Genomic DNA, 20492 nt, shown 5'->3' on the forward strand with positions numbered 1-20492 from the left:
ATAAAAGATGGAAACACCAAAACAGCAGGGCGTCCATCTCCTTCTCCCCCCCTCTCCTCCCCCCTTCTCTCATCATCTTCCCTATAACTAAGTCATCCAGGTAATATTCCAACAATCCCATATCCGACTACAGTTCTCATTTCATCAGAACCATAAGCCATTTCTTCTCCCGCGCCAAGACGTGTTGGCTCTTCACAATCTTCGTGTTCACGGCCTGGGCCTGCAGTAGCGCGCATGTCGATACCACCACGCCGCAATGTGCCACCTCTCAGCTGTGACCTGCCGCTCTATCACGTCGAGACGCACTCTGATGATACGAATGCCATAGACCTGTAAGACGGCGTGATTACCTGCGTATCCGACATGGGGGGGGGAGAGAGTCTTCCCGTCTCTTTGTTCTTTTTTTTGCTTTTCCTTTTCCTTGGAGTGATATATTGTTCGTCCCACCTTCTTCTCTCTCCCATCTCTTTTTCTTTTCCCTTCCTTGTTGGGAACCCTTGTTGGGAAGATCAGCAGAGATAGAAGAGAGCTGTGCTGCACGCCATGGTCAAGATCTCGATCGCGTCGGTAGCAGCGGTGCTGATAGGTGTCGCGTCTGCCGCCGACTCGCCGTCTCCTTCCAAGCGCGGCCTATGCTTCGTCCCGGACGAGAAGCACCCCGACGACAACTCCATCTGGACCGAACCGGGCAGCGACCTGTCATGGTACTACAACTATGGCGAGCTGCCGTCTCCCGTCTACAGCGGCAAAGACTCGTTTGAGTTCGTCCCCATGATGTGGGGAGCCAACTCGTCGAATCCGGAAGACACGACCTGGCTCGACTCAGTCACCAGCCTCATGGATGACCAGGGCGTCAACGTCAGCCACGTCCTGGCCTTTAACGAGCCCGACGCACCGTCCAGCTGGGGAGGCAGCGACCTGGACCCCAAAATCGCCGCCCGCGCCTGGGTCGCCAACTTTGAGCCTCTTGCCAGGCGAGGCGTCAAGCTCGGTCTGCCTGGGTGCACCGGCGGAACCGGCAGCCTCCCATGGCTGCGGCAATTCCTCTCCAACTGCTCCGACATCTTGGCGGAGAGGAGCGAGAGCAGCAGCAAGCGCAACTGTACCTGGGACTTCCTCCCTGTGCATTGGTACGATAACTTTGAAGGCCTGGCCTCTCACATTGGTGAACGTCGCGGCGAGTATGTCCTCAAGCTTGCTTCCTCCCCTTCACTCCGTCCTTCCCCCCTTCCCATAATCATCCCTCTGACCTGTTCAAGATGGCCCGGTGCCGAAATCTGGATTACCGAATACGCCTATGCCAACCAGGACCTCTCAGCCACTCAGGCCTTCTACAACGAGACGGCAGAATGGTTCGACGGCCAAGACTACATTGGGCGCTACAGCTACTTCGGCGCGTTTCGCTCCGATAATTCCAATGTCGGTCCGAACGCTGCCTTCCTCAGCAAAGGCGGCCAGCTGACTGACATTGGGTCGTGGTATCTCGGCTTCAGCGCAACGGGCGTTGATCCCCAGAGTAGCAAGGAGAGCCCCGCCGCTTCAACCTACCCTACGACTCGAACTGCCACGTTGGCTATGGCATTCTTAGCTCTGTCGGCCATGCTCTGAACAGACGGACACGTCATTATCCATTCTCTTGTCGTTTTTCGATACCTTTCTACCCTTTTTTTTTCTTCTTCCAATGCTAGATACGAATATATGATGGGCGTTTGGGGGGATACACGGGAACATATAGAATAGGTGAGAGACACATGAATTCATCACATAAAGGTTCCATGACAAGAACGAGTCATGCATGGTACATGATCATACCATCTTGAATAATACTTAGACCAATTCGAAAACAATCAATATTGAAAGGTTTAACTAATCCAAGTGACTTTGATAAGCAGGGGAAAAAAAGAAACGAGAAAATCTACACACAGCTTCCCTTACTCTCATAAGATATGCCCCCCAAGATGTGCAATACGCGATTCACATTCAAGTGTCAACCTGAACACATGTGCTCAACCCGATCGTTCCTCGATAAGACGAGTCACCACATGCCTGTGAGAGAGGTGGGAACCATTACTGTCACGGGACGTAGAAAGGTTCAGCTCCTCCATTGAGGTGAAGAAAAGGTAGCACTGCTCGACGAGGAAGCTGTGGTGGGATAGACAGCGGGCTTGAGGCGACGAGGGAGCACGGTCCAGGTGCGGAAGCTGCTATGGTCCATGTCGACGTTGACGAGTTCGCCGTCATGGCTGATTTTGCCGTTGCCGTTGCCGTTGCCGTTGCCGTCGACGCAGCAGACAGATGAGCTGCCTTGATCCCAGGAGGCGTGGTGGACGGGACGGTCGGGGAACAGGCCAAAGTGACGCTTGACGAGCTTCCACATCTCGACGCAGGTGAGGTAGAGGAGGAGGAAGGCGGCGACGACGCCCCACTCCCACGAGATGGCGCGGTGCTTGAAGAAGGCGAGGTTGACGTGGGGGATGTAGACGACGGGGACGATGCTGACGGAGCTCACGGAGACGGACCAGAAGAGGAACCTGTTGGCGTACAGGTCCTTCCACGAGGGCCGGTCGGCGCTGAGGCTGAAGAGGGACCGCTTCGGGCTCTTGAACTCCCAGGCCGACAGGAGGATGAGGAGGGCGAAGACGGCAAAGGTGGCGGCGCGGGCGCGGAAGACGGCGTGGCAGGTCTCGTTCCACGACTCGTTGCAGTCGTGACCTAGCGGGTCCGTCGGCGTCCGGTCCGGGACGCCGCTCCGCCAGTACGGCATGTACAGCGTGATCCAGAACGTGGCCAGGCTGCAGGAGCCCATGACCGCGCCGTACAGGAGCATGTCGGCCAGGAGCTCGTCGGTGAAGAGGCCGCGCTTCCGGCACCGGGGCCCGCGGCCCATCACCTCGGGGCAGGCCGGCTCGCGGCCCAGGCCGAAGGTGGGGAACAGCGACGTCGCCATGTTGACCCAGATGATGTGCAGCGGCGAGATGGGGAAGACGGACATGCCGTCCGAGTCGATGAAGCGCAGCCCGCCCATGAGCAGGATGATCTCGGCAATGTTGGACACGAGCATGTGCAGCACGAACTTCTGGATGTTGTCAAACATGCGCCTGCCCTCGCGCACCGCAGACACGATCGAGCTGAACCTGTCGTCCGACAGCACCATCTCGGACGCCGACTTGGCCACGTCGGACCCGGAGCCCATGGCGATGCCCACGTCGGCTCGGGACAGCGAGGGCGCGTCGTTGACGCCGTCGCCCGTCATGGCCGTGAAGGCGTCGCGCCGGGCGAGCGCGTCCATCATGCGCGTCTTGGTCTCGGGGGCGCACCGCGCGATCACGAGCGGGAGCTCCTCGAGCGCGTCCATCTCGGCATCCGTCATGCCGTCAAAGCTGGACGCCTTCTGCACCAGCGACCGCTCCACCCTGTCGGGGAGCAGACCCGCAGTCGTCGGGATGATGCCCACCTCCTTGGCGATGGCCGCCGCCGTCTCCGGGTGGTCGCCCGTCAGCATGTGCACCCTGATGCCGGCGTTGGCGCACTCGGCGATGGACCGCCTCGTTTCCCTGCGGGGAGGGTCGTAGATGCCTGCGAGGCCGAGGAGAGTGAGTCCGTGCTCGGCCTGGGCCCTGAGCCGCGCGCCGTCACCGGGGTTGCCGCGGCCCGCAGCTCCCGGCGAGGGCACGGCCCCGGCCCACGGCTTGTACGCGACGGCCAGGACGCGCTGCCCCTTGGAGGCGAACTTGATCATCTGCTCCAGGACGTCCTTCTTGACCGCGTCCGTCATCGGGAGAGGGGAGCGGTCCGTGCCGACGTAATCGCACAGATCCAGAACTCTCTCGACGGCACCCTTGGTGAAGACGTAGCTGTCGACCGCGGCGTCTGCGCCGCCGCCCGGGGCCAGGTAGTCGCCGGCTTCGGGGGGGGCCTCGTAGATGACAGACATGCGCTTGATGTTGCTGTCGAACGGGAACTCGGCAGCCTGGCGCCAGCCCTGATCGCTCAGGCTCTTCTTTCCCTGGCCGAAGCGATGGGAGAAGACCTGGAGGGCGATCTCGGTCGGCTCCCCGGTCGTCCTCCACCCTTCCTGGCCGCCGGTGTAGCGCACGGTAGCGAGGTTGCAGAGGGCTGTGCTCTGGGTGAACAGGCGGAGGGGATCGGTAAGCACGGCCTTGCCCTCCTCCGGATGGTTGGCGGCGGGCGGGAGAGCGTCGCCGGCGGCGAGCGCGTGCGTGACGTGACCCTGCGTCGGGTCCTGCGGGTCCTGCGACTCGTGGACGGTGTACTCGTGGCCGCCGGGCAGCCAGACGTTGCGGACGATCATGGCGCCCTCGGTGAGGGTGCCGGTCTTGTCGGAGCAGATGTTTGTGATGTTGCCGAGCGCCTCGAGGGCCGACATGTCGCGGACCACGACGTTGGACCGGCGCATGACGGTGACGGCGACGACCATGGTGATCGTGAGGACGGCGACGAGCGACTCGGGGATGATGGCGATGCCGATGGAGATGGCGTAGATGACCACGTCGCTGTCCAGGCTCCAGCTGTTGACGGCGAAGACGATGGTGGCCAGGATCAACGAGAGCAGGAACAGGAGGTACGCGAGGATGGACAGCCTGCGTTGGAGGGGCGTCCCGCCCGTGAGACCGAGGAACACGCCCGTCGCATCGTACAGGCGCCTGCCCAGCCCCATGACAAATTGTCGCTTGCCGTACTTTCTATAGCTCACGGATCGGCCGGCCTTGCGGTGTCGGCGGTTCGTCGTGGAGGCAACCTTGCCGACCTCGGTGCTCATGCCGGTATGGGTGACTATGCCTTGGCCGCGACCCGTCTTGACGACGGTGGTGGCGTAGACCATGTTGAAACGATCGCCGATGCTCGTGTCCGCCTCGTCTCCCGTCGGAGGTATATCATGCGCGAACTTGTCGACTGGCACCGACTCACCCGTCAGCTGGCTCTCCTCGCACGAGAGGTTCATGGACTCGAAGATTCGCAGGTCAGCGGGCACTGTGTCGCCCGTCTTGAGAAGGACAATGTCACCGGGGACAACTTCAGGACTAGTTTTTTTTAAAAAAAAGAAAAAGAAAACACAGCCAGTTAGTATACTTTTTTTTCTTCTTCTTCTTCTTCTTTTTCTTCTTCTTCTTCTTCTTCTCATAGAGGATTGAATACTTACTTTGAAATGATTCTAGTTCTGCCATCTCGTAGGACCATGGCGCTGGGCGACGATAAAGCACGCAAGGAATCCATCTGCCTATGAGCGCGGTAGTCCTGCCAGAATGCAATGCCGACGTTCAGGATGATGACGACGGCCAGGATACTTCCCTCGACGTAGTCCTTGATGCAGTAGCTGAGGCACATGGAGAAGACGAGAATCAGAATCATGGGGTTGAAGAACATCTTGGCCAGGATCTTCCATGGCGAGGTGACGTGGGCGGCCTGCAGCTCGTTCTTGGGGTAGATACTCTGCAGCTGGGTGACTCGCGAGCTGTTGAGGCCAGACACTGTATCCGTCCGGAGGACCTCGGCCGTCTCCTCGGCGGAGAGGAGGAAGGGGTGCTTGGGGAATTCGGGGGATTGACGGTAGTCAGCCATTGTGAAGGATGGACTTTGATACTCTCCGCGACGACGAGAGTCCCGGTAGATGCGTAGGTATTCTATTCCTATCTCGGTGCACACGATACGACACCAGACGGGACACCAGGCTCGTACATCTGTGAGTGCGTGCGTAGGAGAGAAGGAGAGGATGGGTGAGTGCGTGACTGTGCTGTTCATCTTGCTGAACATCCAGTGGCAATGGAGGACTTTCTCCTTTCCCCTTTTCATTCTGAGCTTGATCTAAACGTTATCCATCCTATTACAGATGTGTCTCCCAGTTTTAGACGTCAACCTTGTTATTATTGTCGTCTGTTGTTTATGTAGTTGTCACGAGCCCCCCCCCCCTTTTGTGTGTGTGTGTGTTTTTTTGTGCCCCATATCGACCCAAGTTGAAGGTTGAAGGCTATCAAGGACGGAACTATCATTGGATGCGTATCACTCATGTCGTTTCACGCACCTTGCAGCGGTTGAGCTCTGTTCAAGTTGGATAGCAAGAGATCGGACATGAGCCAAGAGGTCGGTGGACCCGAGAAGTCGATGTAGCGTAGCATGTAGGGGTTAGCATCTCGATGCATCAATCTCCCGAGAAGATAGAACAGTGCGTCGAGTTCAGCGTGATATCAGATGGGATGGCACGTGGTTTGGATGGTAATAGAGGCGTGTTCGAGTACCGACGGTACCTACGAGATTATACATCATCCGTCTCTCGAGAGGGCTGATGAAGCTCCAGGCGTTACTGAGGTGGCGCAACTAACCATCATCCGCATTCCCTTCTAGTTCTCAAGGCATCGAGTAAACATAGATCCCACACCAAGAGCCAAGATGATCGTTTCGCTTCACTTTGATCCCCTCGGGTCTGCCTCGGCCGTCGACGGGGTCGTCGTGTACTCTTGCCAGCACCGTCACTGCGCCGTGTGTTTACGTACATGTTGCCGTGTTCAATTTCCTCTTTCAAAAAAAAAAAAAAAAAAAAAAAAAAACCTGTTGATCTCTCTTTTTTTTTGCTTCAATCATACTTCTTTCTCTTCTTCCTCTTAATTCGTAAGGTTGTAGATCTTCTGAATGTCCTTGAGGACAGCCTGGAAGTCAATGTCGAGGTCCTTGAGTAGGCCGTCCTTGAAGCTAAAGACCCAGCCGTGAACGACGGGAAACTTGTTCTCCTCGTACGAGTTCTGCACAGCAGCCGTCTTGATGATGTTGCGGCACTGCTCTATCACGTTGAGCTCGACGAGTCGGTCGTAGCGCTTCTCCGAGTCGGCGATGGCGTCGAGCTCGGCCTCGTGGAGGCGGTAGACGTCTCGGATGTTACGGAGCCAAGGGTTCAGCAGTCCCAGGTCCTTGGGCGTCATGGCGGCCTTGACACCACCGCAGCCGTAGTGGCCGCAGACGACGATGTGCTTGACGCCGAGATGGCGGACGGCGTAGTTGATGACGCTCATGGCGTTCAGGTCCGTGTTGACCACCAGGTTGGCAATGTTGCGGTGGATGAAGGCCTCGCCCGGCTCCAGACCCGTAATCTGCTCAGCCGGGATGCGCGAGTCGCTGCATCCTACCCAGAGGTACTCGGGCGTCTGTCCCTCCGACAGGCGAGCGAAGTAGCCCGGGTCGTTGTCGTGCTTGGCCTTGGCCCATTTGCGGTTGTTGTCAAAGATCTTGTCGTGCGTCTCCTGGAGGTACTTGGACACTTCCTGCTCAGCCATTGTGCGCCAGGGTCCCGGATCGAAGAATCCCGCGTCGGAGCTGTAGTTTGCCCTGCCTGTCTTGTTGGTTCGGGGGGGGGACGTCGAAGCTGGAGGGCGGGGTCCGCAGCAGATGGTCCGAATCGATGCCGCCGGTGATGATGACGATGTCGTTGTCGTCGTCGCCGTTGCCGTTGCCGTCGTTGCAGCTGGAGAGAGTCGACGGACAGCTCGAAGGACAGGCGAGGGATGAGATCGCAGCAGCAGTTTCTGTCTTACCGTTGATGGTGTCGGTCGGAGGGGAAGCATTGGACGGGAAAGAGGGCGAGGTAGCAACTAGGAGGGACGGAAGGCGCAGACAGCGGAGAGAGAGGAGATGGGGGAAGATGGAAACTTGCATGCATGCACCATGTACGCATGCCAACACACATGTGCTGATCCAGAGGGTAGTACGTAATGGTCGTGACGGTGGGGTTGATTGGGGGCTTGGGGGCTGAGGGGGATAGTCGTTCCGTGATGGTTGGTGCAAAGTGTTGAGGACGTTGTGCTGCTCTTCTCTTCCCGGACCGTGAAATTTGCTCCGGGAGAGAGAGCTTCACTATGACGAAACCCCCCCAAAATAGAAAAGAGCTATTCTATTACTCCGTACAGTGTGTACATATTACATATGGTAGTATTACATACCTGTACGTACCGAACTCCACTCTCTTGGGTCTTCCCTGAGTTCTGGGTCGCGATGTGTGGTGGACGGTTTCCCGATGAGGCAGACCAATCTACGGCAGCAAAGCTGTCACGTACAACATATATACATCTCTGGCAAAGGACGGACTACATGGCTAAGCTGGGATGCCTGTTCACGTATGTTCATGACTCTAGTTTCGACGGCGGGAGGGGCTGGTTAGTTGTCGAATGAGTGCTCTATTCCATCGTCTAGATTTACCGAGAACTCGTGCTGACACTGAATCGATTCATACTGCAGATTACATCTGTGCACGTACTTCTACTAGCAACAGTACTTCTAGGAGAGACAGTACTTCTAGGAACAGCACGTCTGGTAACAGTACTTCTGGGTGATAGTGCTTCAAGTAGTGGCATCTCTAGTCGTAAGCAGCGGGTACTTTTGGTAACGGTACTTCTGGTAGCAGTACTTCTGATAGAAGCACTCCTAGTAGCAGTACTTGCTTCTACTCCGGTCTAAACTCCTTGGTCACTCGCTTAGGCTCGTAGTAAGGGTTTCCTAGAGGGACGAACTCTAGATCCTTGTAGCCAAACTCCTCGGGCCCACCCAGCTTGATACCGCGAGGTGTATACCTTTTCAACAGGGAAGAAACGTTAGTGCCCCATCCATTGCATATCACGTTCGTTGAGGGAAAATAGGATAAAACAAAAAGAGGGGGAGAAGAAGAAGAAAAGAGGGAGAGTTACCAGTGTGGGTGTGCCACAAAGGCCACAACGCTGACCCTGACGCCGTATCGAAGATCCTGCGTACCCAAGGCGTACCCGTCACTACCCACGAGGGAGATGAGGTCTGGGACGGTGCACAGAATCTCGCCGCGAGGTCTGTCGATCTTCGAGGCCTCGCTGGGCTCCACCAGTTCCGCATACAGATATTCGTTCTGGAAGGGCAGCACCATGTCGCGCGTCTCGGAGCTGACCGTGTCGCCGTACTCCCGCTCGTCATCGCCCAGAGGCCTGAGCCTGACCTTGCCCTCCGTATAGCCAGCCGCCGAGACGTAGCGCTGCACGCTGACGATCTTGCCCGTGTAGAGGACGCGGCCGGACGGGTTTGCCTCGATCTTTTACTCTGTCAGCGCAACATCTTCTCACCCGGAAGGGCAGCAGGCTGGGGAGGATGAGAGGTGGTCGGGACACTGACGATAGCCTTGCCGATGCTCGTGTTCTGCTGGCGAGCCAGGTACACGGCTCTCCCAATGTACCAGGCCAGAGACGTAGTCCCGAGAGTACCGACACGCTTGGTATCCTTGACCGAGATGGGCGGGATGACCATCTCGCTAAAGAGCCCCAGCTCCTGCCCGGCCTTTCGGTGGATCTTTTCCATCTTCTGGAAGTCCTTGGCCTTGTTGACCGTCACCGTATTGCCCATGCCATCGGCTTGCGTGCAAGGCCAAGGGACCATGTCGTACACTACACGTCCTCGTCAGCCACATCAGTCCCACCGGTGCCATGCGGGCGAGAGCGCTCACGGTAAGGGGTGAGGATGTAGAGACGGGGGTAGGCCCGGCCCATGTAGTCGCCGTCGATCGTGGGGACGTTGTAGTGCAGCGCTGTCAGCAGGGGGCGGATCCCGTTCATGCCACCGATCTCGATCTGTACACCCATCGTCAGCCATGTCACCCCTGTTCCTCTTCTTCTTCAGACTCCAATGTTTCCAACATGGCCTTACCGCTGCTTGGGCAACCATCTTCTTTCCGGGGTGGGCGGCCAGCACAGCCTCGGTGGCATCAATCGACTCCGTCCCGCTGGCGATCCTTTCCAGTGTAACGGTCGGCGCGCTGTACTTCCCGTCAGCCGAATGCGTCTCGCGTACGTGTGCAGGTATGACACCGGGGAAGGACGAGAGGGCCGCTTACCCGTACGCGATGCTACCCATGATGTAGTCATCCTCCGGCAGGGTATCGATGTCAACAATGGGCAGGCGATGGCCAGCCTTGAGCGCGGCACGGGCTGCCATATAGCACAGGTATCCGGGGCCTCCTCCGCCGCATGCGAGGATGCTGCAGCCCATGGAGAGGAACTCGCAGTCGACCTCGGATACCCACCAGGTCCCGTCCTTGTCGACCTCTGGCCTGTACTCGCGGACATCGATCAGAGCCGCGGCGCTCACTATGAAGTCCTTGGGGTCCTTTTCCGAGTTCTGGGTCTTCTTGTCTGCCTTGGTCCATGTGGCCGCAGCAGCTTCCTTCTCGATCTCTGCTTCGGAAGCCCCGATGGGGATGTCCTTGCGAAGAACGCCAGCCTACATGCATGCATATCGTTAGACAGGGGAGGGGGGATGTCCAACCGGGACAGGTGACGTGAGAAGATTGAGACCTACCGCCCTGGCAACGATTCGGCTGGCACGCATCTGAACATACTGCAGCGGCATGTTGTCGAGTTCGATGATCTTGACGGTGGCCGGATCGGCACCAGCCTCGATGGCGGCCTTCTTGGCCTCCTCGCACATGGCATTGACGACTTCCTCCTCGTTCTGGCCCTCCAGAACCTTGACCACGTCGATGGATCCCGAGACCTTGGCAATGGCGGCGCCCACAGCGTTGGCGCAGTCGTGAAACCTACGCGTCTGTCAGACGACCCGTCCTCATCCTGAGCTTGCACATCTAGGGGTAAGGTGAGTTCATACTGAGGGCGGATGAGCTCGCAGACGCCGTCTAGCTGGTCAATGTTGACGATGCTGCCACCGCCTACAACGATGACCACGGCAGGGTCGGCGCTCAACTTCATGCTGTCGATGGCCTTCTCCATGATGTTCTTCATGGACGCTCTGGCCTTCTCAATGACATGGGCCGGCACATGCCTGACCTTGCTGACATCGCCAATCTTCTCCTTGCCGGCAGCCACGACGATGTCTAGGTCATATCAGCAGAAGCACCTGACAACCATGCTGTCGCGGTGGTTTGAGGGACCCGGGGGTTGTCGTACCGGTAGTTGTCAGTGTAGATCCACCAAAGACCAGAGCCTCGGTGGTCAGTCGGTGTCCTACCGATTCCGGACCGACATGTACCGCATCGCCCTTCTCCTCAACCTTTGTCCCGCCACCCAGAGCAACCGAGACGACCTCGGGCATGGAAAAGGAGCTCCTGACACCTCCGATGTCTACCCAGGTCCCAGCTTGCCTGGGGAACCCCGACGGGAGTCTAGGCGGAGAGATGGGTCAGACCCGAGGGCAGGGATGGGGACGCGACGGATGAGAGATTACTCACAGAGCACAGACATCCATGGTCGTACCGCCAATGTCGGCGACGATGACCGGGGCATCGGGCATCTTCCCACCGGCCGTATCCAGACCAGCGAGATAGGCAGCCCCGGACATGGAGTTTGTAGGGCCGCTGGAGAAGGTCTTGATGGGGCACTTTTCGGCCACGGCGGCGTCGATGATGGTGCCGTCGTTCTGCGTCAGGAAGAGGGGACATCTGATGCCCAGGGAGCGCATAGCAAGCTTGAAACCCTGAATGGTGGTCCTGGCGAACTTGAGGATGGACGTGTTGAGGATCGTCGCATTCTCGCGCTCGAGGAATCCAAGCTGACCAACTGAGCAGTTGATCGCCGGCAAGTCAGCCACGGCCCTGTTCCTGTCACGAAGCTGAGATGCGGAATGAGAGTGGCAGGTGCTCACCATCTCTAGAGCAGACGATGTCGGCATTGGGTATCTCTTCCTTGACAATCTTGTAGACCTTTGCTTCTTGCAAGCCCTCAGTATCCAAGGGCGAGAAGATGCCGACGATGGCGATGTCATCGATCCCTTTCTCCTTGATCAACCTGCACTCGTCCCTGATCTGAGCTTCATTAAGGGGCATGATCTCCCTGGTATCATCTGTTACACATCATCGACATTGCATATAGGTCAACACACGTCAGTCATCGAACGTCAATCTCTCCGTGTATAGGGTAGTCTCGATGGGACCGATTTTACGCACATTCCAGGCCTCCATCGAGATATGAGACGTGACCGTTCATGAGCCGAGACAGGATCGGAGGGAAGTCGCCAAAGGCCGGGTTTTCCCTGCTATAGGGCCCGCAGATACGCATGACGGCAAGCCGCCTTAGATTGACCTCGTCGGCCTGAACGACGGCATTGATGAAGTGCTGCCAGCAGTGGAGAGAAGACACTAAAGTTAGCCATCAATCTCATCCCGGCAATCTGGTAGTCTCCAGACGGTATTCCCGAGCATCTGAAGAGTGTGTGTATACTCGTGCTGTGAGAGAGAGAGAGAGAGAGTCTCAATGTCTGGAGAATGGTTGCTGTCTCGTCATCACCATCACCTACAGTCGTTCCAATCATGACTCCACCAATCTTGTCCATGGGGACATCGCATTGGGACAAGGCCCCCTCGACGGCCTTGGTGATACCCTCGGTGACATCTGGAGTGGTTGGGGACTTGAAAGCACTGCGGATACCCCTGTTTGGGGTATCGGACTCTCCAGGATCTGAAATTGTAGTGAGCAACCGGAATTATCATTATCATGCCAGGAAACTGAAGGTAAGGAAGGGGGGGGGGGGGGGGAACCTCAACACGTACGGAGAACGACGCAATCGGTATTGGTGCCACCTGAAGATAGTAACAGTTCTCATCAACCAATTGACCCGTTACCAGTTACCAGCATGCACGGCGTAGACGGAAGCAGCCTACCGACGTCGACACCAATACGAAATATCTTGTCCGAAGCCATGATGCTATCCCGTACTCTGTACAGTATCGTATCAATATGTATTCGTAATCCTTGGTAAATCCTTGGTAATAACCTGATGTCTTCTAATCAGGTAATAACGACACTTGACGGGGTCTGTGTGTATCTGGCTTGGCCCTTGCGTCCTCTGGCAGGGGCGTCTTGCCGTCTTGTGGGAGAGACGGACTGGAATGAGATGAGGAAACTGTGCGAGAATAAAGGGGGTGACGTGTCAGTGGCACAGAAGTATATCGTGTCTATATGAGACGTCAACGACGATGAACTCTCCATTATCTCGTCTTGGACGACAAACCCCGAGAGAACATCCGACTATGCATATCATCAAACCCCTCCCATGAGCATGCAGCAGCAAGCCCTCGAGTCGTCCGTGATGGTTGCAATGCATCAAACTCCAGCGGTAGGATTGGTAACTCAAAAGACTCATGTGGATACCCTCCTTTGCCCGTGCCCGCACTTCTATCCCTAGCTGCCTATGAGTAACATTTCCATCGACAGAGATCCACTCTTGGAGTCTCTCGGTCGGCGACAACTTCCCCTTAACCATCGACCACGCCATATTTTCATTATCGCTCAACCTGGTTCCTCTCATAGTCATACCCCCCTCCCCCCCCCCCCTCCTCTCTCCCCCTTCTCTTCTTCCCCGGTGCTTTCACCCTGCACTTGGCTGCGCTGTCCGCCCGGTCGTCAACTCTCAAAGCTCTCCCCCCGCCGTCTGGCCCCATCGGCCGTCAGATCAATTCCTCTTTTTACATCTGATTCGACTCTCGGCGCTATTCGTCCTGGACAGTCAGGTCCAATGATGTCGTCGGAGCGGCAAGCCTCCCCCCTGTTCCCCGTGATAGCGCCCGTCGTTTAACCCCAAGCCTGGTCAAGCCTCTCGCGGGTCCCTCCGCCGTCGAGAGTCAAGAGTCAAGACTGACCTCTTCTATCGACCCGTGACTGGGGTGGCCATTGCATGATTGTACTTGCATCGCACCCCGGTTCCCTGGAATCGTTAAAGATTTTGGTTAAGTACCACGCCTCTGTTCCATCCCGCCCCATTCGAGGGGGGAGCGGGACGGCAGTCGCATCTCCGTCGACGCGTTTCAATCCGACGACAATCTTGTCTACCCGTGCTCTTCTTCCTCACGCTGCGACAGGTGTCGTACAGTTAGCTGTTCAGCACAATCCCTACCTCCTTCCCGAGGGCGACAAGACAGGCCGGTCGAGAGAGAAGAGAGGACCGTGAAAGATGGCCCCCCCTATTCTGGTAAAGCTCCTGAGGAAGATTGAGCTTCCCCAGGAGGAGGAAGCCGACCGTTGGATCAATGAAGATATCCGCCCTGTGCCTCCGCAGCGCCAGACTTGGGGTATGATGCTCCCCTCCTCCAAGAAGAAGAGAAGCAGCAGAGAGGAAGAGGGGAAGCCTTCTGCGATGCCTCACAGACCAATCTACTGACTGACATGATGCTGCGCGTCATCTAGGTCCCATCCAGTATGTCGAGCTGTGGTTCTGCGTCAACCTCAACATGAGCAGCTACCAGGTCGGCTCCTCGCTGCTCGCCACGGGCCTCAACTTCTGGCAGGCCATCATCGTCATCCTCATCGGCAACCTGCTGGCTACCGGATTCGCGGTCCTCAACAGCGTCGCCGGCGCGTCGAGCCACCTCGGGTTCCCCGTCATCTCCCGTAGCGTCTGGGGTAAGGAGAGGGAGAGGACATGAAATCATCTCGGCTCGGTTGCCGTCTCTGCTGCCTGCACCTGCTAACCATCAGCCTCGCGCGCGCAGGAATGTACGGGGCGTATTTCCCCATCCTCAACCGCATCCTGACCTCTGTTGTCTGGTATGGCGTACAGGCCGTCATCGGCGGCCGCATGATCTACATCTGCCTCCGGTCCATCTGGATCGACCTGGATGACCGTATCCCCAACACGCTGCCGACCGACATCGGCATCACGACGGCCCAGTTCCTGGGATACATCATCTTCAACGTCCTGTGCTGCATCTTCATCTGGTTCCGCCCGCAGCAGCTCCGCCCTTACTTCCACTTCGCCTCCGTCCTCGTCTTCCTCACCCTGTTCATCCTCCTGGGATGGGCCGTCGGGACCAGCGACTCGTGGGGAGACGTTCTCTCCGAAAAGACGTCCGTCTCGTCCAGCAGCGAGCTCGGTTGGAACATGGTTGCCGGCATGATGTCCATCATCGGTAACATCGCGTCCGGCATCCTCAACCAGAGCGACTACACTCGTTTTGCTAAGAAGCCGAGCCACGTCACCTGGTCTCAGGCCGGATCCTTCATGGTAAGCGGTTCTACCGTCTCCATCGTCGGCGTCCTCGTCACGGCCGCCACGCAGAAGAGTAAGTTGAAACGCAACGCCCCACCGCCCTTTTTTTTCCCTCTTGCTCTGGAAAAAAAAACCCAAGAAAAATAGTTTTTTTTAATATTTTTTGTAAAAAAATATTATTAAAAATATTATTAAAAAATATTATTAAAAATTAATTAAAACATACTAATGCACCATACCAGGGTACGGAGACGGGACGGCCCTCTGGGACCCCACAACACTATTCGCTCAGATCCAGGATCGCCACGGGTCTCGCGGCCGGGCCGCCGCCTTCTTCCTCGGCGTCGTCTTCATCTTCTCCCAGCTGTCCATCAACGTCGTCGGCAACGTCCTCGCCGGAGGTCTCGACGTCGCCAGCGTCTTCCCCAAGTACATCAACCTCCGTCGGGGTGCCTATGTCCTGGCCGCCCTCTCTGTGCTGCCCAACCCATGGCAGCAGCTGTCTTCCAGCACAACGTGAGTCCCACACTTCCTCCGTCCTGCCCCCCCCCCCCCCCCGGTCATGCTCTGGAAGGAGATGGGATCGGATCTGACCATTCACACCGCATCACAGCTTCCTGGCCGTCCTGAGCGCCTATGCCGTCTTCCTCGGTCCCATGATCGGTCTCCTCTGCATCCACTTCTGGGTCATCCAGAAGCGCACCTTCATCATCTCGGACCTGTACATCGGCAACCCCAAGTCGGTCTACTGGTACAAGATGGGCGTCAACTGGCAGACGGTCGTGGCCTGGGTCCTCGCCGTCGTCCCCAGTATGCCTGGCTTCGTCGCCTCCATCAACACCGACGTTCACCTGCATAAGAGCGCCTCTCACGTCTTCTCCATATCTTTCCTCCTCGGTTTCACACTCGGTAAGCACGCGCACGCTCATCCCTTACGCCTCCATCTCTCCCTCCCGAGAAGGAAGCTGTTCCTGACTGACTTGAGCAGCCGCCTTCTTCGCTTATACATTCAACCTCATCTGGCCCGTCGCTCCCGACGTGGATCGCCTGATCCAGCACGACGATTGGCCTTCCCCCTCCGAGAACAGTGACATGAACGACAAGGGCGTCAACACCGTGACGACGGACAGGCCGGCAGATGAAGGTGTCTGATCACGAATATATACAATACACACTTACTTATACACATGTAGCTTCTCAACATATACCAGACTGACACGTGGTTTTCCAGAACCATGCCATCAACTTGCCAATACAGAAACGTCTCAAACACTCTAGAGGATCGATGATACGTGTTGTACCTTGATGTCGTCAAGACGCTCATTCCGTCCCAACGTGAATGTATATATATGTGTGTGTGTGTGTGTGTGTGCGTGTGTGTGTGTGTGCAGCACGCATTTCCTAGTATTGCCGAGACTTGAGCCACCTGGAGACATCTTCCCGGGCAAACTCCTTGTATGCCGCGTTCCTGACGATGCTAGCCCTGATGTACTCGACCTGCTTCTTCGTGCTGGCGCCGAAGTGAACGTCGAAGAAGGCCTCAGCCTCATCGGCTAGGTGGATGTCGGAGAAGTGCCTCAGGGCCTCCTCGATCCACCAGTCGCGGCAGGTAGAGTTCCTGCCGAGACGGTCCTTGAAGCTGCTCCAGTTGCGCTTGACGTAGTCCCACTGTATGCCCCTGCAGCGGATGTTCTGACCCATGACGATGCCGAGCAGGGGCACGTGCTGCAGGGATACGTTGCGGTCGCTCGCGAACGCGTAGTCGAGGACCCTGATGGCGAGGCCGGCGTCGCCAACCGAACCCATGGCGCTGAGGATGATCTCCTGGCCGTCGAGGGACGGGTCGGCCTCGAACGCCTTCTGGACGGCTTCGAAGTCTTCTGCCGTCCCGGTGCTGACGCAGGAGGAGAGGACGGCGCCTCTCAGGCTGGGGACGATGGAGGAGGCGTCCCCGGCTGCCCACCTGTCGAAGCTGCTTCTCGTCTCCTTGACGATGGTCTCGTCGTCCGCGACGAATCCCAGGCCGATGATGGTCTTGAAGAGTTCTGCTTCGGTATATCCCATCTCCTTCTTTCCCCACACCAGCTTGCTGCGTACGTCGTGGATGAGGTGTGCCGTGAAGATCTTGAGGTCCTTCTGGATGGCGTCGTCGTCTGCGAATATGGAGCGGATGAAGAAGAGAGAGCGGCTGATGGCGAGCCATACGGATCCGTCGTCCGAGCCCTTCAGAGCCCAGATGAATTCTAGGAGGTCGCTCGTCGGCTTCGACGAATTGAGAGCCAGGGTACCCAGATCGCAGATGATACCGACAATGTCGGTCGACGTCGCCCCCGTGGGCCCGCTGATGGCCTTGCTCAGCGAGGCCACGTCGTAATCGATGCAGAAGTAGCCGACGTGGGCCGTGTTCACGGCCAGGCCCTTGCCCTGATCAGTGAGGAGCTTGACGGGTACATCCCAGACGCTGGGCGCGTCGTCCTCGCCGGCCGGGAGGATAGATCTCTGGACGACACGGGACCGGTCGTGAGGGTCGAGGCAGACGATCGGGAAGGAGGGCGTATGTATCCACGTGTCCATCAGCTTTGAAACATCGACGCCCGATACGAGGCTCAGCGCATCCCAGAGGTCTTCGGACGTGGCGTTCCGGTAGGCGTGCCTGTTCAGGTAATCCGTGAGGCCTCTGAAGAAGGCGTCCGGGCCGATGTGGTCCGACAACATGCGGAGCACGGAGCCGGCCTTGAAGTAGCTGATCTGGTCAAACATCTGGAGGGCCGCATTCTCGTCCTCCACCTCGGCGACGATAGCATGCGTCGTAGGGAGGCTGTCTAGCTTCATGACGTCGTCCATGATCTCGGCCTGATCTCGGTCAGCAGGTGATGTTCCGTCGATGGGGGTGAGGGAGCGAGCACGTACCACATACTGCGACCAGATGTCCATCTCTGGATCACCGATCCCGTCAGCACACGCACTAGCACTGTGGGCTCGACCCTGGAGCTTCTCAAGTCTTACCGGGGTACAGATGGTCGACAGCCGTGTAGCCGGCCCAGGTGGCAAATCCTTCGTTGAGCCAGAGTTCCGTCCAGCTGTACATGGTGACGAGGTTTCCGAACCACTGGTGGGCCAGCTCGTGGGCCACCACGTAAGCCGCCTTGGACCTGACCCGGTTGTTGGAGGTGGCCGGGTCAAACAAGATCTTGGTGGGCTTGTACGTGATCAAGCCCCAGTTCTCCATGGCACCGGACACAAACTCGGGCACGATCAGGTGGTCGCTCTTGGAGACGGGGTAGTCGATGGAGAAGAGATCTCGGTAGAGGTCGATGACCCTGCTCGCGCAGTCCAACGCAAAGTCGGCATACCGGGCCAGTCCGGGAGGGGTGTAGACGCGAACGGGAACTCTGGAGCCGCGGTGCGTCTCCCGGGTCGAGCCCTCGATGTATTCCAAGTCGGCCATGGCCCATACCAGCAGCTGCATGTCGGACGTTCCACATCAGCCTCTGCCGCCCGCGGTCCAGGGGCGGGAGAAGGGGAGAGGGGAGAACTCACGTAGGTGCTCATCACCGGCGTCCTTTCGAACGTGACCCTCTTGAGGCCGCTCTTGACGCCATCCAGCCGCACCTCGTCCCTTGCCGGCATGTTGCTGAGGACGGTAAGCCCGTCGGGGGCCTCGACGTCGATGTCAAACGTCGCTTTGAGGTGGGGCTGGTCGAAGCAGGGGAAGGTCTCCCTCGCATAGCACGGCTCGAAGTGCGTGGAGAGGACGACCGAGTCGTCGCCGTCGCGGATCGCGTTGGGGGTGGGAGGCGGCGACCGATACCTGGCACGGTAGAATCCCGACATGGAGTCCCCTATGGATGCTTGATAGCCGATGGTGAGGGTGACATTTCCAGGTGCCAGCTGGTCGGCAAGCCTGATACGCAAGAGTCCGTCCGAGACGGTGGCGGCGCCGCTCAGATCTGGAGAGATGGCCTGTGAGCTCTCACGATGTACCCGGAAGAGGAGAAGCAGAAAGTCTGGCAGATGGAAACAACGTACTTATGGCATCGCCGGAGTCACCCGAGAGCTCTACCCGGGACACACGGATGCCAACGGCGTGGAGGCAGATTTCGGAGATGGGTCGGGTCACCTGGCCATCGATGGCGACGGTCCCTCTAAAGTTCCAATCAGGAGCAAACCGGACATCGTAGATGGACAGTCGATACGCAGACGGCACCAGATGATCGATCTTGTCTAGCGTGGAGTTGGAGGGCAGCTGTGGGGTGGTGCTGTTGCCGTTGCTGCCGTTGCTGCCGTTGCTGCCTGCGTCCATCTTGCCGGCTCGATGAGGGTTGATGAGAGGAATTGCCCGGCAATATTATGGTACGGACGAGATCAATGACGATACTGTGCACCTTGACAAGAGACTCTCGGAAACTCGAGAAACAGACGAGACCGCAAAGAAATGTATATTGCCTCGACCTCCCATGGTTGCGGCTCGTAGGAGGACTAACGGTAATGCTATGTAATCTGCCACCTGTAATCTGCGGTAGAGATGTACTCAGACAAGCGCGCGAAGCAGAGCAGAGCTGCGGGAACTGGCTCTCGTCAATATTCTCTCATCTCGGTGACTCCTTCCATATACATGTACCAGTCTCCAGCGTCGGCGCCGACTGAACAGTGCTGGGGGGGGGGGGGGGGGGGGGGGGGGGGGGGGGGGGGGGGGGGGGGGAGAGAGTTGCTGAGGAACATGAAATCTCGGGAAGGACTAGAGTTGAGACCTGCCCCTCCTTCACCAGGACGTCGAGGATCGACTCTAGGGTATCCCATCACCTCCCCTCGGGATGAGAGCAGAGGGGAAGGTCTGGGCGACCGGATGTTCTAGAGTCCCATATTTCTCCCCACAACGATCCCATCAGACGGGACGTGACGAGCGTGTGGACTTCTGGCACGTCTGGCACGTCTGCATCCCCTCGGCACAGATTACAGATTACACACATCTGTACAGATCAATATGCTCCTAGCATTACCATGTATTATCTGTAGGGAGACTGAGGAGTGATACGACTACCGACCAGCAGTAGGCTGTGCCGTTTGCTGTGCAGAGTAGCGTCACCCATCGCGGCTGCTTCCAGCCCAAGCATCCGGACTAGTATTGGATAGAGGAACCCCTACCTAGCCTTCGACGTCGGCCTATGACAGTCTCCATCCCCTACCCCCTCTTCTCCTGGATCTCCACCTGCGCCATATCGCTGCCGTATTGCGCGTCACGGGGGACGGGCACACGTTGTAATGATGCTGTTACCACTCTGTTTTTCACTGCTGCCCTCCGGCAGTGATCTGTACTCGTACATGCAGCTTAATGGGTTGCCGCTGGTTTGCCGCCTCGGTGGAACTGGATAATCTCGTCTAGCCCTATACACAACGTTCGGTCCCAGTTTATTATCTCGTCGCGTTCCCCTTCATTGTCCTCTGATCGCTGCCGGCAAGATATTCCATTTTCGAGACAATCTACCGAGCAGGTCCGATATACGCTCGGGCAGCCCTCCCTCCCTCTCTTCCTCCCC

The 20492-nt window shown here is 57.5% G+C and overlaps 6 protein-coding genes across 6 annotated transcripts; 2 read left to right on the forward strand and 4 right to left on the reverse strand.

Moving 5' to 3' along the window:
- Positions 1-543: 543 nt before the first annotated feature.
- Positions 544-1608, forward strand: GMORB2_4289 (Glycosyl hydrolase catalytic core; the record flags this gene model as incomplete). The annotated part of the gene is made up of 2 exons (XM_035466264.1): positions 544-1181; positions 1260-1608. The coding sequence occupies 2 exons, from the start codon at positions 544-546 to the stop codon at positions 1606-1608; spliced, it is 987 nt and encodes a 328-aa protein (XP_035324101.1).
- Positions 1609-2092: 484 nt separating this feature from the next.
- Positions 2093-5580, reverse strand: GMORB2_4290 (P-type Na+/K+ transporter; the record flags this gene model as incomplete). Its single annotated transcript, XM_035466265.1, has 2 exons — positions 2093-5042; positions 5162-5580. 2 exons carry the CDS (start codon positions 5578-5580, stop codon positions 2093-2095), a joined length of 3369 nt encoding a protein of 1122 aa, XP_035324102.1.
- Positions 5581-6617: 1037 nt separating this feature from the next.
- Positions 6618-7283, reverse strand: GMORB2_4291 (carbonic anhydrase; the record flags this gene model as incomplete). Its single annotated transcript, XM_035466266.1, has 1 exon — positions 6618-7283. One exon carries the CDS (start codon positions 7281-7283, stop codon positions 6618-6620), a length of 666 nt encoding a protein of 221 aa, XP_035324103.1.
- Positions 7284-8446: 1163 nt separating this feature from the next.
- On the reverse strand, positions 8447-12671 carry GMORB2_4292 (N-methylhydantoinase A/oxoprolinase/acetone carboxylase, beta subunit; the record flags this gene model as incomplete). The annotated part of the gene is made up of 14 exons (XM_035466267.1): positions 8447-8573; positions 8688-9058; positions 9139-9407; positions 9467-9590; positions 9667-9775; positions 9854-10239; positions 10285-10555; positions 10624-10849; positions 10923-11137; positions 11204-11531; positions 11617-11814; positions 11918-12086; positions 12268-12428; positions 12632-12671. The coding sequence occupies 14 exons, from the start codon at positions 12669-12671 to the stop codon at positions 8447-8449; spliced, it is 2994 nt and encodes a 997-aa protein (XP_035324104.1).
- Positions 12672-13920: 1249 nt separating this feature from the next.
- On the forward strand, positions 13921-16107 carry GMORB2_4293 (nucleobase:cation symporter-1, NCS1 family; the record flags this gene model as incomplete). Its single annotated transcript, XM_035466268.1, has 6 exons — positions 13921-14038; positions 14154-14369; positions 14459-15028; positions 15198-15471; positions 15569-15864; positions 15944-16107. 6 exons carry the CDS (start codon positions 13921-13923, stop codon positions 16105-16107), a joined length of 1638 nt encoding a protein of 545 aa, XP_035324105.1.
- Positions 16108-16356: 249 nt separating this feature from the next.
- Positions 16357-19258, reverse strand: GMORB2_4294 (Ras-related protein Rab-1A; the record flags this gene model as incomplete). The annotated part of the gene is made up of 5 exons (XM_035466269.1): positions 16357-17808; positions 17866-17891; positions 17962-18418; positions 18496-18905; positions 18985-19258. 5 exons carry the CDS (start codon positions 19256-19258, stop codon positions 16357-16359), a joined length of 2619 nt encoding a protein of 872 aa, XP_035324106.1.
- Between the last annotated feature and the right edge of the window lie 1234 nt (positions 19259-20492).

The sequence above is a fragment of the Geosmithia morbida genome (genome assembly GCF_012550715.1).
Source record: "Geosmithia morbida isolate 1262 chromosome Unknown scaffold_2, whole genome shotgun sequence".
Classification (NCBI taxonomy): domain Eukaryota; kingdom Fungi; phylum Ascomycota; class Sordariomycetes; order Hypocreales; family Bionectriaceae; genus Geosmithia; species Geosmithia morbida.